At 39.3% G+C, this 14,792-nt stretch overlaps 1 protein-coding gene across 2 annotated transcripts in view; it reads right to left on the reverse strand.

The window, feature by feature from the left end:
* The window catches only part of Dab2 (DAB adaptor protein 2), a 51,520-nt gene that overhangs the window by 22,211 nt on the left and 14,517 nt on the right, over positions 1 to 14,792 (reverse strand). For both annotated transcript variants that reach the window (XM_042690497.1, XM_042690498.1), the window contains exon 2: positions 612 to 804. In XM_042690497.1, the coding sequence (XP_042546431.1) occupies positions 612 to 702 (91 nt within the window). In that variant the 5' untranslated portion in view covers positions 703 to 804. The remainder of the gene's footprint in view (positions 1 to 611; positions 805 to 14,792) is intronic.

Consider the following 14,792-nt stretch of genomic DNA (forward strand, 5'->3'; position numbering starts at 1 on the left):
CCTGGGTTCGATTCCTCAGCACCACACAAGCAAAAAGAAAAAAGCCGGAAGTGGAGCTGTGGCTCAAGTGGTAGAGAGCTAGCCTTGAGCTGAAGAGCTGAGGAACAGCGCCCAGGCCCAGAGTTCAGGCCCCATGACTGGACCACCCCCTCTCCCCCCCAAAAAAAAAGCTTATGCAATTTCATTCCCAGAGCTAAAGGGCAGAAGTAGAAAGCTAGCAAGGACTCTAACACTGAGTACTAAGTCATATATAAGATCAAAAGAAGAGGGTCTAATAAAATTAGGATCTTGATTTCTTTTTTTCAATCATGGCTTAAGTAAATAAATTAGTAAATATACTTCTGAAAGATAAGCACATAATGAGTAACTGTACCAGTAACTGAAGAAGACATTATGAAAGCCTGCCATTTAGATCTAAATTGGTATAATAACAGATTCAAAGGTAAGTCTTATTGCCCTTTTTTTTTTTCAAAGTTCAATACCCTGCTGAATTTGAACTAATGTGGCAATCAGGAAAGAGCTAACTCTTACTTAACCCAGAATTTCACATTTCTTTTTAGAGGGAACCACATCTACCTCCCTTTACTGGCCTCCAGAGGATTTTTGCATACCTTTCTTCTTTTCCTTCTTCGATGGAGCTTTTGGGGCAGCCTGTTGGTCAGGCTGACCATTGGTTGCACTTGTTTCTACTTCGTTAGACATGGCAAGAAGACAAGCAGCAAACCCAAGCACCAACAGACACTCAGTGACACCAGGCGATTCTCAATGGGCAGTTCTCAAATGCACATAACCTATGACACACACCTGTGGGCAGAGTTGAGAGACACAATGAGAGCAGAACATGGCATACCCGGGCTTGACGCTGTTGAGGTCTACAGCTAGTGATTATCTGCCAGAGTTCTACGGACTTCCGTTTCTTCTCTTACAGAGCAAACTCTAATATCAAGGAATTGGGTGGGGCTGCTTTCTTCATGATTTCCAAAATAAGAAAAAGTGTGCTTAATAGCTTTTTCTTTATGCACTTGATCTCTGGTAGCATTTAAAAGCTACCCTGCACAGCAGCTCATGTTAGATCTTTGGTACAATGAGTTCTATTACTAAAGGTAGGGACTGAGGTGGTGTGATGAAACAAACCTATAATGTCAGCCCTCAGCAGATAGAAGCAAGGAGGATTATGAATTTGAGACCACCCTAGAGCTAGTGAGCTCCAGGTCAGGTTGAGCTAATAATGATATCCTGTCTCAAAAAAGTTTGTGTATTGGGCTGGGAAGGTGGCTCAGTGGTAGAGTGCTTGCCTTGCATGCATGAGGCCCTGGGTTCGATTCCTCAGCACCACATAAGCAAAAAGAAAAAAAAAGCTGGAAGTGGCGCTGTGGCTCAAATGGTAAAGCATAAGCCTCGAGTTGAAGAGCTGAGGGACAGGGCCCAGGCCCAGAGTTCAGGCCCCACGACCAGACCCCCTTCCCCCCGCAAAAAAGTTTGTGTATGTGTGGAGGGGGAGGGGGAGACCAAAACTCATGAGGCTTCAGAGCAAAAATAGAAATACATGGAATATTGAGTTTGGTAATCTTGCACCTGGCATCTGAAAGTGGACGTTAGAAATTAAGGATAAGCCTCAGAGGTAGAGTGCTTGATTCTCAAAACCACAAGGGAAAAATATAAAGGTAGTTATTAATTTTATCTTGGTCACATTGATGAATATTTTTAAAATATAAAAAATAAGTTAAATATATATAGTCTCCAGAGCTATACAAGCAGTATACCTTAAAATATCTGTTTTTTACATTCACATTTACCAGAGAAAGGATTAATTTCTCATTATCTGTTGTGCAATTCATTGAGTATAAATACGTTTATGTTCTACTTTAGTACTGGCATCTCCAAAATAGTTGTGTTATATGTTTTCAAGTAGCTCCCCCGGGTCAGAGTATCACAGCAGGAAAAAATGAATAACATAGTCACTGCCATCACACAAAAGTGAACCATTAAGTCAGGTGCTGGTGGCTCATACCTGCCATCTTTGCTACTTAGGAGGCTGAGATCTGAGGATTAGAGCTTGAAGCCAGGCCTCTATCAAACTCTTATCTCCAATTAACCACCAGAAAACCAGAAGTGGAGCTGTGGCTCAAAATGTTAGAGAACTAACTAGCCTTGAGCACAAAAGCTCAGGGATAATGCCCAGGTCCCTAGTTCAAGCCCTACAACATACTTCCCCCCCTCCAAAAAAAAAAAAAAAAGTGAGCCTCTGTTTCAAAAGACTTTTTTACTTCCTAGTAGTCCAAATTTAGACAGGTTTAGAAAAAGCTAGAATGGAACTTCTAGGCCTGGAGTCCTAAATCAAAGAAGAGCTTTACAACCCTCCTGTATGGCTGACTATTGGCTATAGCACTCCTCTATCATGAAAGACCTCTCCACTCTATGCTATACCACCCTTCTTTACATGAACATTTAACTGAAAGACTACATTCGTCACCTGTGAAGGTATATTGTTTGTTAAATATCTAAGAAAAAACTGAGTCTTGAGTTTTTACACAGGTTAAATTGCACTTAGTCTGATTTGTGTCAACATGGTTCCTTGAATGTTGTAGTTAATTCCTACCTTTTTCAGTTCCTATACAGTCTTTCTAGTCTTAATGAAGTAAGGAGGCCAGGTCTGGCCAGTGCCATATTGGCCACATGGTGGATTATAGGTCTGGCATCTTGTCTTCATGCTGGGGAAGGATCCCGCCCCCTCTTTGTCCCTCCCCCCCCCCCCCCCCAACACCTGCCTCCCAGGTAATGGGTGTGCCTGGACTCCTGGAGGCAGGGCCAGGCATTTGGCTGATAGGTTACTGAATCTGTCAGTCCAGTGCCTGGGACTGGGAATTTCCTATGGATCTGTCCCCTGCGCCAACCTATTTAGGCCCGGACCAGCTAGCCACATGGACTCCATGCCACGTGTGTCTCTGTGACCATGTCCTGTGTCCTGTCTCCTGGCTAGTCTCCAATCAGCATGGCATCCCAATTCAGCTCTTCATTGGAGCTGGATTGGCTTGTTGGTATTGTTCTTGTTATTTCTTTCCTCTTTAGCATGTTTCCTGGCTGTGTTATGTGTATTTGCGTGCTGCAGGCCTTTGTAACAACTGGTGGCCTGTAGCCTGTTAACTGTATAATAAAGACCCCAATATTCTATATTTTAAAATGTGGGATGATTTACCTTACAACATTAACAGCCTTTATATACACAGATGCATACACGTTCATGGACATACACACATACATATACACATAATATCTATGCAGATATTACCAAAATAATCTAGTTAGATTCCTGACAGCAGACAGTCAGGGAGGTAGCCTATTTTCAGACAGAAGTCCATGCCAGACTTAGCTGGGGCTAGATACTACTAACCTTGCACTTGAATTAACTATCCATAGTGGCCCTATGAATATGATGATGTAGCATTTGTTGTTGTTGTTTTCCATTTCTAAGAGTAAAGCCACAGCACAGAGATTTCACTACCTGGGAGTGGTGGAACCAGGCAGAACCACATTGTCTGGTTCAAAACCATTGTTTCTTGCTGTTCTGTGGATGCATGTGACCTTTGAACTCCCATGCTAACTATAGAGCTTCTCTATTATATACCTATCATGCCGGGTCCTGATCCCCTGAACTTTTGAATATGACTGTATTTGGGAAAGAAGTCTTCAGCATTACAAACAAGTTAAAGGTTTCGAAACAGACTGTTCTGATTTTAAGGCGTGCCTTAAATCTAATGACAAATTTCCTTATTTTGAAAAGGCAGAGGAGAGCGAGGCACAAAGATTCACAGAAGAGAAAGTGATATAGAGACAATTTGAGCCATGGGCCAGAGGAGACAAATGGGGTTGATATATAGACAAAGCAAAAACAGCCAAGTATTTCCAACACCAACCAGAAGCTAGGCCTCAGGCATGAAATCGGTTCTCTCTCAGAGACTCCAGGGAGGATCAACACTGTCATGTCCAGGTTTTGGACTTCTTGACTTCATGACTGTGAAAGAATAAATCTTTCCTTCTCTAAGCTACCAATTAGCTGGTAATAATTTGTTAGTGCAGCCACGGAGAATAGGTACTCCTCCTCTATTTTGTACGCCTTGATTAGCTTTAGGGGTTCCCAAATTTATTTCTTGGTGCCTTGATAGATAGTTCTTCTAGTCATTTATGCACTCTTCTAATGTGGGGCTATATTTATTCTCTTTGATTTCATGGAATTCACTCCAATCAAGCAGGTATCTGCCCATGTTGACAATATAAGGAAGTGAGATTCAGCTCTTTGCTGAGCCACGTTGACATTCATTTTCTCTCATTTCTCTTTCTCCTCTATGACCCAGTAGCCATCTGACTATTATTGCATGAAGATTTCAGGATTAAATATTGAAAACTAATGGCTTCCTTACTCTCTGCCTTTTCCTATTTTCTTCCCTTCAAAGGACCGTTCACATCCACTCGGAGTCAACTTCACCCACTGACAGATCTCCTAATCAGACCCAATTACTTTTCCTTTTCCTTATGGTGGGGTACCTCCCTACTGCACACACAACATAATCATATTTGGGTTGTTTCTTTTTTTGTGTGTGTGTGTGCGAGAGCATTTCCCCCTTACTTGTTTTAACTCCTATGACAACCTTGAAGGCCCAGTCCATGACTTTTGTTTACTAAATGAGGATGATACAGATTTATCTTGAATGGTGACGTTTCTCTAAATATTAGAATAACATTAGAAACTTTCATGTTAAATCTGAAAATGATTCCCCTTTTAATTTATGACAAAAATTTGGACTTTCATGTTGTAGAAAGACACTTGAGAATATTTGGTTCCTTTTGGTCTTCAGCCTCATTTCCTTTCATTACTATCTACCCATCCCAAATGCCTTGTTTCTTTTGGAATGCTATGTGGTTTTCATTCCTTACATTCTGATAGTTGCTGAGCTGCACCTGCCTACATCCTTTCCCCCAGTTACCTGAAGAGAGTAGATAGGACTTCTTCCTTCTCCCTATAAAGACATATGACCCTCACATGGTTTTCACCAAAACCTATTTCACACTTTCCTCATCTGCCCTCTGGCAGATGGAAAAACACTATTTTCATATAGAAGACACTCATGTGAATGGTGATCTGAGCCATTTTGGCGATGCAGTTTCTTCCTTGCTTGTTATGTGTTATTTATTTGGGGAAGGGGCAGTGAGTTCTGCCAATCTGGATTCTAGGGAGAGATTGCTAAACTGAGAATGGGAATTACACATTCCTGCTGGAATCTCACAAGCTTCTCTTGCCTTGAAGCTCAGGGAGGGAGATTCTGTACTCTCAACAGCAGTTCAGCACACAAGCAGCAGGCGTTTCTTCTTATAACAGCCAGCACTTGTGACCTAGCCCTCTCATGCGCCCTTTGGACATACCAGCACCCAACCAGCCCCGGGGCCCAGGTCTTCAGGAGGACATCAAGTCTAGCATCAGCCCAGTGGCAGTGTCTTTCCTTTTTCCCCCTTAGATCTAGGATAAAATTTTCTTCCTCCTCTTCTTCTCCCCTTTCCTACCCCACCTGTTTCCTCCTTCCCTTTCCACTCTTCATTCTTTTTTTTACATAGGCTCTCACTATGGACTCAAGCTGGCCTCTGAACTCCTGATCCTCCTTCTTGATCCTCATGAGTACTGGATTATAGGCATGTGCCACCACACCTGGCGTAGTTGTCTTCTGTAGTTTGTTTACACAGGGATGAATTGGTATGTTGTCTACCTAATAACAACTTTATACCTAGTTAAGGCTTAATATTAGGGTCTTTAAAAATAACTGATGAGTACTGGACTTTAAGCAAGATAATGATAACACACATCTGTTTTAATTTGATAGCCTGAAGAACTGTGCTTTAAAAATAACTTAAATAGGAGCTGGGAAGGTGGCTCAGAGGTAGAGTGCTTGCCTTGCATGCATGAGGCCCTGGGTTTGATTCCTTAGCACCACCTAAACAGAAAAAGCCTGAAGTGGTGCTGTGGCTCATGTGGTAGAGCGCTAGCCTTGAGCTGAAGAGCGGAGGGACAGTGCCCAAGCCCAGAGTTCAAGCCCTATGACTGACAAAAAAAGAAAGGAAGGAAGAAAGAAAGAAAGAAAAAAGAAAGAGAGAGAGAGGGGGAGAGAAAGAAAGAAAGAAAGAAAGAAAGAAAAAAAAAGAAAGAGAGAGAGAGGGGGAGAGAAAGAGAGAAAATAAAGATAAATATGACAGGTCCCACAGTTTAAGTATTCATCTTTATATATTTTTTAAAGGTCTATATAATATGGCATTCAGGGCTTTGTCTATGTGCTTTAATAGAGCACACCTCTAATTTCTTAGTTGAAGAACAAGAACTATAAGAATGTGTGACCGGACAGAGCACATTCTATTCTCCATGCAGAAAGCACCTGGAATTTCTGCACGCTACACACAAGTCTTCTTGCTTAAGTCAATGCTACTTTGAGTTCAACAATGCATATGTTGACAGAAAAGAAAAGATGGCTCTAACCTGAGTGAAATCACTGGAGGAAAAAAAAGCAACCTAACTGTTAGTTAGTTGTCTGTCTTGGAAGCCTGAAGCCATACTTTCCTTTAGGACATTATTTCTGACAAGAAATGTCTTAGCTCATTAACCCTGGTGATTTGTTTTATTCAAAGCGATATTATAATGAACGGAAAAGTATCACAAAGCACTTTGACAGGCTGAGATCCCTTCCTAGAGACTTACATTCAACATTCAAAGGCATAATTCTTTCAACCATATTACATAATTACCATTTGAGCTCATAAAACATTTACAAGGTTTTACAATGAATTGAGTTTTGGAAAGGGACCAACTCTGGAAAAGACATCCTGACAATTTCCTTTGATTGCTTTCTCAAACTAGGGAATTGTTGAAGGAAATACATAGTTTGCGTTAAGCTATGCAGCATGTTTCGAAGCTCTACTGTGATAAGAATTTTCTTACAAAAGGGAATGAGTGAGCGTAGGACATGAGGGAATACCAGTCTTTCATAGATTGGATTAATTCCCAGTCCCTTCTGATCAAGGAGCACAAAATTAGGAACCACACACCTGGAGCAGGGGGTATGTCACCAAGAGACAGAGATTAGAAATGAAAGCTCAAAAACATATACAAAACTCACACAAGCAGCTCTCCAGCTAAACATAGCTGGTGTTTATTCTAATTCTCTAGGACAGGCAGTTTCCTTCATTCGGAGGCTGAAAAGAAATTGAGTAACATATCTGGAAACAAATGACAATCTAAAGTTACTCTACAACCTTGACTCTCCTTAAAGCCATATATGGAACAGGAAGGTATCAATGAAGTTTTGATAATTTTTTTTTAAAAGCCACCTTCCTTTGAATGATGGTATCTAACTAGGATTTCTGACAATATAAACCTTCCTGAAATGTGCGAATGTCTTCCTTCCATGAATCTATAGTCAGATGACTCAGAGAGAGATTTTGGAGTTTGCAACCTCTTTCTTGTTTTGTTTTGTTTTTAGAGGGCTTTAGGGGATATACACTGTAGGATTTAGAAGGTCATCTTATAAGGAGCACGTTCTTTGCACTAGTTAAAAGTCAGCTAAAGTTTAGTCCCTAAAGCCATAGTATTTTTCCAGCCTGGAAAACCTACTATAATGGACAGTGGAAAGGTGAGACTTTCTAGAGACAAGCTTGGCTGACACCTTCTTATACTTGCTTGTCCTTCTGACAGTAGGTCTGTCCTTGGTATCAGCAATGATACTACACAATGGTTGCAAGAATCTGAAGCAACATCATGATATAAGTTTGCCAGCCCAACCCTCTCCCTCTCAGCATGCCTTTGTACCTTAATGATACAGAGAAGGCAGGACTTTTCTTGGCCAGTGTCAAAATTCCAGTAAAAGGAATAACTGGAATTAAGGAATTAATGGTGACCCCATCCTACCAATAGTAAACCATCAGATTTTAAAGTTAAGAGGAATGGTATGAACACCTGATATAGTCAGCCAAAGCTGGAGGCGTAGAGCAAACACTTGTACTAGCAAGTATAAGGCCTTGAGTTCAAATAATAGTCATGCCCAAATAAGACAGATAGACCTCCACATCCATAAGTTCTCTAAATGTAAGTGCAGATCACAAGCTACTTTCTATGAATATATGCGTAAAAATAGAACAAAGAAAGAGGAGATTGTTTTAAGACAGGAAAAGAGAGATTAAAAAAAAGGAGTGACATGAGACAAGGCTGGTTGCATATATTGACTACATGTGTGGAAGCATCACAATGAAACCTCTTTGTGAAACTAATGCAGGTTAATAAAAATTTAATGAAAACATTTAGAAAAATACCACCTGTATTGACCCTGTACATTTTTTTCTTATCGTGATTCCTTAAACATACAGCAAGTATTTCTGGAGCACTGCATTACATTACGCATTATAAATCATCTAAAAATTATTTGGAGTAAGTATGAGAATTATGAAGTTTATATAAAAGACTATTGAACATTCAAGGATTTTAGAATTGGAGGGGCCCCCACAGATACCCAAAGAAGAATGTATATGAAGTGCTTAAAACATTTATCTCAAAAGCCCTACAAAGCAGATGGTGTCTCCATTTTGTAAGTTAGTAAAATTATAGTCAACAAACAAGATCCATCCCTAAGTAAGCTGCTGAATTCAAAATTGAGTACAACATGTTTTGTTTTTCTTTAATAATATGTTTCTCTCGATTTTATATTTGCTTAAATCCCACTCATTTTGACATGTATTTTTGAAAGCTTTAGCTTTAACGTCTCACTTAAGTTTTCAGGAAGAACCATCTAAAAAAGATCAAGGAGAGAGAATTGAGAGACCCGAGAACAAAGCAACACAGGCATCTTTGCTGTGTGCCAGTACTTTGTACTGGATGGAGAACTTGTTTCCTCGTCCTCTGGAATGTGCTGCGTGTCTCCGCTGAAGTGCTGAATAGGACATGTGAAATATTAAACACTAAGACAGACCTCAGGTCCAAAAGGGCAGCAGAAGGTCTGACCACTATCTCCTACCTAGCCTTCTGAGAACAAGATACTACCTGAGACACCGTGGCCTGAGTAGGATAAGGGGCAGAGACAAAACAAGATTAGTTATAGTGGGGATATAGGTCCGCGGGAATGCACTTGCCTAATGTATTTGAGGTTCTCAGGACTATCATCAGCTTGGTGAAGACATGCAACTTTTTAAAGAAAAAATGAAACTGAGAGGAGTAAAGGGTGTATGGTTTGTCTGATTATTAAGTAGCTGATTAGATGAACGCTGTTCCCAGCAAACTCTACATCTCAGAATGGGACTCGCTGTCCTCTTGTGAGATTGTTCAATATATTTATCTATACAAAGTTTATCACTTGGAGATGGAACCAAGAATATCCTCTTGGCTTGGGGATATAGTGCAGTGGTAAAGCAATTGCCTAGCATGCATGAGGCAGCACCACAGAAAACAACAGCAAAAACAAAAAAAGTATTACTTCTCTTTCATAAATATACTAAGTGAAGAATAGGCAAAAAGGTAACTGAGTAATTTGAAAATGGTATTTTATACATGATTTGAAAGTTATCTTTAAAGTATTATGAAATAGTATGTACATGAAACAAAGAATGTCACATGGTCAAATTCTGCTCTTTTTTTTTTGGCCCATGTGAGACTTGCACTTGGTCAAACTGCCCAGTCCATTTAGATGCTTTGGCTAGCTCTGAGACAGAACTGACAGATCAAAGAACTTAAATTTAGTTCAGTACACAATCTACTATGCAGTACCTATTCTTCCCCCTTCCCCTTTGCTTCCTTCTCCTCCTCCTTCTTCTCCCTCCTGCCCTTCTTTACCCTCTCATTGTTCTTTCCTTCCCTTACTTCTTACTTACTTTCCTTCTTCCCTCCCTCTCTCCTTCCCTCCCTCTTCCTCTTTCCTCCTTCTCTGTCTCTGTCTCATTTGTCTTTTGCTGTTTTTGGGTTTGTCTGTCTCTCCCATTCATAACATGAAAGACCACTTCAATGGAGTTATGTGTACAAACTCACAGCCATTGTATTAAAACAGCTGAGTAAAAATATGATGACAAAACAGATCCTAAGCTTCCTACTTCAGTTAATAATCACAGAGTGGTGGGGAATAAGTCCTGCTGTGCCCTTCTCCCTAGCCTTCCCCACTTCCACAGGACCAGTGAGAACAACCCCTCGCCTTGGCTATCTGAGCACTTTCCTCAGGGGTTAGAACCCACCAGGTGTTAGTGGTTATCTATCGAATCATCTACATTTGGTGACAGCCACACATCCAGCATCGGGACACAGTGACAATAGCAAAACAGAGTCCACAGGGCTTGTATGTGTAGTTTTGCAATGATAGTCAGAAAGTAGACAGAAACGCACATGAGAAATGTTTTCAAGAGTGTTCATTGGTAATTTCTACTCAAGGATGATTACAGGCCTCACCTTAAAAGTCTATCTACACAATAAAAATAAATAAATAAATAAGTCTATCTGATAGTGTAAGAATTAAAGCATGCTATTTAAAAGAATCAGCTTATTAAACATTAAGCTGTAAATAAAGAGCCATTTACACTCGTAGAAATATTTTATGAAACATACCATGTCCTGGGAAACTTTAAAAGCAAGCAGGTAATCTTAAACTTTCCCATTTCCAGAAACTAGTGCAAGCAATACTGCCTGAGATTTGGTTTCTTCTTTAATAGCCTAGCTGAATTATATAAAATCCCAATGTGGTTTTCCTTTCCAGGCAGAGTCTTAGATTTATATAATCCTCAAAGCCACTGCTTAAGTGTTTCCCTACCTTTTGTAACTCATGTTTCAGAGATGTGCTGAGCTTTGAAGAATTTGAAGGAAGAAAAATCCAGCTGCCTTGTAACATCAGCGTAGAGCAGTCGGTCTGGAGTGGGTACAGTAATTACATACAGAAAGGTAGAACTTCTGTGTTGTTACATTTCTATATGTAGACCCAAACCCTGAAATAGTTCCTGTAGCTATATAGACTCAACAGGAGATCTGTTTAAATTACCTGGTTTTGGCATGTGGTGTCTGGATGCCAGGCAACCTTCTGGTAGAATATACTCTTTGTTTTATCGTTCCGTCTACCTATAAGATTGATGTTAACCTTCCAAGAGGAATTTTGTCATTGGCTTGCATTTCCTTTTCTGATCTGATCTATTCTAGTTGGGTGAGATTTTTGCAGCCAACTTGGTATTTTGTTTTCATCTTCAAGAACATTGGTGGCCCTGCTAACTCCAGTGATTAATAATAACTTTTTCTTAAAAACCACTTACTGTGGATTATGGTTACTGTCATCTTTGGTGTTTAGTATATTAAATATCACTTTAAGAACAATTCTTCATGATTTAGTTTATTTCTCTTAAAGTGGACTTGATTGCTTTAAAATAGGAAAAAGAAAATAAGAGTCATTTAAAAAATATTCAGGAGGTTGGATGTGTCTATAAAATATGTATTTAGAAAAACTCTGCTGAAGGGCTGGGAAGGTGGCTCAGTGGTAGAGTGCTTACCTTGCATGCTTGAGGCCCTGGGTTCGATTCCTCAGCACCACATAAGCATAAAAAAAAAAAAAAGGTGGAAGTGGTGCTGTGGCTCAAGTGGTAGAGTGCTAGCCTTGAGCTGAAGAGATGAGGGACAGCGCCCAGGCCCAGAGTTCAAGCCCCACGACCGGACCCCCAAAAAAACAAAAACAAAAACAAAAAACTCTGCTGTGTAGTGCACTACCTGTGATTCTAGCACTCAAGAGGCTGAGGCAAGAGAATCATAAAACTATAGTCTTAAACTGCTATTTGAGAAATCTGTGAATCATAATGGGTCCCTATCTCTAAACAGACAAACAAAAGGGATCTATTGATCTGTAAGATTTCAGGTTATAGAGAACCAGCAGCCTGAAAACCTCTCTCCTCCCACTACCAGTGTTTTGGCATGTTGAAGGTTAGGAAGGTTCCAGAATGATACTACAAATGCCAGGAGATCTTTTCCCAAGAAATTAAGACATTAGGCTCATTTGTTACCTTCTTACTTCCTGGCAAAATTAGATAGATTAACCGGTTAAGAAATTCCTACCAGGGCTGGGAAGGTGGCTCAGTGGTAGAGCACTTGCCTTGCATGCTTGAGGCCCTGGGTTCGATTCCTTAGCACCACATAAGCAGGAAAAAAAAGCCGGAAGTGCTGCTGTGGCTCAAGCGGTAGAGTGCTAGCCTTGAGCTGAAGAGCTGAGGGACAGTGCCCAGGCCCAGAGTTCAGGCCCCATGACCAGACCCCCCCCCCCCCCAAAAAAAAAAAAAAGAAAAAAAAAGAAATTCCTACCAAATCTCTGGTTTTGATTTATAACTTACCATGCAACTTGAGATATTATTAATATTACCTCAATTTTGAAAATTTGCAACACAAAATCCAAAAACAGTTCTGAAATGACTAGCTTACTTACCCTGCAATTTTGCTTACAGTCACTAAAAACAATACAAATCTCCAAGAAGCTACTGCAGAGTGAGCACAAGAGGAACTGAGCTGGCAGAAATGCCCGATCATGAAGTTTGAAAAGGTTTTTTAAGGTCCTCTGTGTGTGAAGAGAGATTTTAAGACAGGGCCATTCATGTGTGATACCAAATATTACAGACTGTTGCTAATCTATAAAAGCAAAATCTTTCAGGAAGCCAATCTCCATTATACTTCTGACAGTTCCTTAAAGTGACCTCTCCAAGTAAGAGGGAAATAGAGGGCAGTGTTTCAAAGAATTAAGAATTCTTGGGGAAGGGGTGGGGATGGGGAATCTCACACACACACACACACACACACACACACACACACACACACACATACACGCATGGTTGACTGCTCTTCTTTTGTCTTTTGTGGTTGTACTGCTCTTAGAACTCAAGAAAAGACCTGACAGATTACCTAAATGTGTAAAATATATATATATATATATATATATATATATGATTGCTGTATATATATTATTTCATATATATGAAAGTACACAATAAAACCATTAAAAACAAGAACTGGAGAGAAAAGAACTAAGAAAGAATAGTATAGGTACATTTGATTGAAGCATAATACATGTATGTAAGGAAATGCCATAGTGAAATCCCTTTGTACAATATATATAAGATAGATTCATAGAAAACATCCTGGTTATGGACACCATTTTTCAAAAGCTCAAGTTCTGCAATATTAATTATAGTTCTTCTTTTTTAAAGATAAACACCTCAGATAACATTAAATAATGCCTTTAAGAATCCCAGAAAAATACTAGTTTTCTTTCCTTTCTTATCCAACATATATTTCTTTCATTGTAAATCTAGACATTGTTCTACAAGATTGAAGCAATTCATATCTTAAATTTGTATTAACATGCAATATAGTATTTTTGCATAAACCTTATACTGTGAGCTTGATAACTTAGCTTGGATATTTTTAATGACCCTTCATTAACCATACATGGCTTCAATGAACTGCCAGTTGCCAAAGGGCTTAACTTATTTTAAATGCAAAATTTATATACCAGGACAGTTTACTTTTCCTGGTTTTCTAGACTATAAAGACACATTTACTGAATTTACATGCTGTTTTTAAAAATGCATTACTCAAAATAATCTTCATCTTCACATAGTTTTAGAGTGAATCTACTATTGGGTAACTTCTATTGCTTTCTGGCTAAGTGAGTCTTATGGATGTTAATAGTGATGTTACTGTATTGCTTAACAGTTGAGCTAAAAGTAATCTTTATGAGTAATATTCTGTCTTGTAGTTATTCAAATATTTGGCTAGAAACTGGGCTGAGTATTTGTTCTTTATACTTAATTATTATTTCCAAATCTGCCTATCACTTGGAGTCACACAAGTCACTTCAATTGTCAAGGATTGACTTTAGGGCAAACAATTAGTTAAACAAACAAACAAAAATCTCACTTAGCAATGGGACATCTTCCTAGAGCAAGAAAATGGCATGAATGTGCTGAATAAAAACTATTCTAGTTGAGTTTCATTAGCCTTGTATGTGGTTAAGCAAGGACTTACCATGGCATTGACATTCCATAATCCTGTTTTAACAGGAAGAGAACTGGCAGGGATGGTTTCTTATTGAATGTCACTTGGCTAGGTTTCAGATGAGACTTTTTGGCCCTTTATGAGATTTTCCTATTTATATTAAACTACACAAAAATCTTCTGGTTAGAATACACAGGAATGTCAACATCTATGAGTCACTATAAAGGAAGTTTCCATGGTTCATAAAAATGTAATATTTAAGCAAGATGTTTCATTCAATTTTCTGTTCTTTTAGAGCAGGCTTCTTTGTCCTCTGAACTATGAATGATCTTTGCAAGATTCTACACCTGCTAAACAAATGACACTTCAATACTTCACTATGGGATAGACATAGGTGATTGGATTAGACGTAGGCCAGTCTGTGGCTCTCTTAGGAGCCCTACTAAACTCATTAAATAAGAGTGACTTGAACTTGTCCTTGAAGCATTAGGCAGATTCACCCACAGTAGTATTTATTTATTTTTCCTATTATGTAGACATTTTTAGGATCAAACAATGCAATTATGTTATTTGTTTCCTTAGCTGAACTCTATAGCTATAAGCAAAGACAAGTCCTCTTTGAAAGTCATTATTAAATCCTTAATCCAATCTTTATTAAAATGACTCAAAATTGCAGGCAAAGAGGTTAAGGCAAATCCTCAGAAGATATTGACCCGGCTCTTCCACACGCCATGGAAATCTTACAGTGCAGCAAAATGTGAAATTAGAA

Source organism: Dipodomys spectabilis, unplaced genomic scaffold (assembly GCF_019054845.1).
Source record: "Dipodomys spectabilis isolate Male_0828 unplaced genomic scaffold, ASM1905484v1 ptg000138l, whole genome shotgun sequence".
NCBI classification, from domain to species: Eukaryota; Metazoa; Chordata; class Mammalia; order Rodentia; family Heteromyidae; genus Dipodomys; species Dipodomys spectabilis.